This window comes from Leptonychotes weddellii, unplaced genomic scaffold, assembly GCF_054177405.1.
Source record: "Leptonychotes weddellii isolate Sample4059 unplaced genomic scaffold, ASM5417740v2 HiC_scaffold_41443, whole genome shotgun sequence".
Lineage (NCBI taxonomy): Eukaryota > Metazoa > Chordata > Mammalia > Carnivora > Phocidae > Leptonychotes > Leptonychotes weddellii.
Window position 1 is genome coordinate 1 of NW_028007964.1, and position 930 is coordinate 930.

The window sequence follows — 930 nt, forward strand, 5'->3', positions numbered from 1 at the left end:
CTCCTTTGGTGGCTGTGTGGCTCAGCTCTTCATTTCTCTAGGGTTGGGAGGCACAGAATGCATTCTCTTAGGGGTCATGGCATTGGACCGCTATGCAGCCATCTGCAGGCCCCTGCAGTACACAGTGATCATGCACCCCCGTCTCTGTGCCCTCATGGCTTCTGCATCGTGGTTCATTGGTTTTGCCAACTCCTCATTGGAGACAGTGCTCACATTCCTTTTACCATTTTGTGGGAGAAATAAAATAGATCATTTCTTTTGTGAGATCCCCCCACTGATCAAGCTTGCCTGTGTTGACACCACTGTGAATGAGTCTGTGCTCTTCTTTCTCGGTGTGATCATTCTCCTCATACCTGTGGCATTAATCATCTTCTCCTATGGTCCGATTGTCAGGGCAGTCTTAAAAATAAAGTCATCTGCAGGGCAGAGGAAAGCGTTTGGGACATGTGGGTCCCACGTCACAGTGGTCTCCCTGTTCTATGGCACGGCCATCTACGCTTACCTCCAGCCCAGGAACAACTACTCCCAGGATCAGGGCAAGTTCATTTCTCTGTTCTACACCATTGTCACGCCCATGGTCAACCCTGTCATATATACACTGAGGAACAAGGATGTGACGGGAGCAATGAAGAAGTTTTGGAGGGTCCATGACTCTAGATGACTGGGCGGGGGGAGACCCTTTGATGGAGGACATTGAATGCCAGAGCTTTTTTTTTTCATTATGATTATGTTATGTTAGTCACCATACATTACATCATTAGTTTTTGATGTAGTGTTCCATGATTCATTGTTTGCATATAACACCCAGTGCTCCATGCAATACTTGCCCTCCTTCATTTCCATCAACAGGCTAAGCCATCCCCCTCCCCCCTCCCCTCTAAAACCCTCAGGTTGTTTCCTGGAGTCCATAGTCTCTCATGGTTCATCTCT

General features: G+C 47.8%; 1 protein-coding gene across 1 annotated transcript; it reads left to right on the forward strand.

Moving 5' to 3' along the window:
- Positions 1 to 4: 4 nt before the first annotated feature.
- Positions 5 to 661, forward strand: LOC145719390 (olfactory receptor 2B8-like; the record flags this gene model as incomplete). Its single annotated transcript, XM_081810879.1, has 1 exon — positions 5 to 661. A coding segment is annotated over one exon (657 nt), but the record flags the coding sequence as incomplete, so codon positions are not given.
- Positions 662 to 930: the final 269 nt, after the last annotated feature.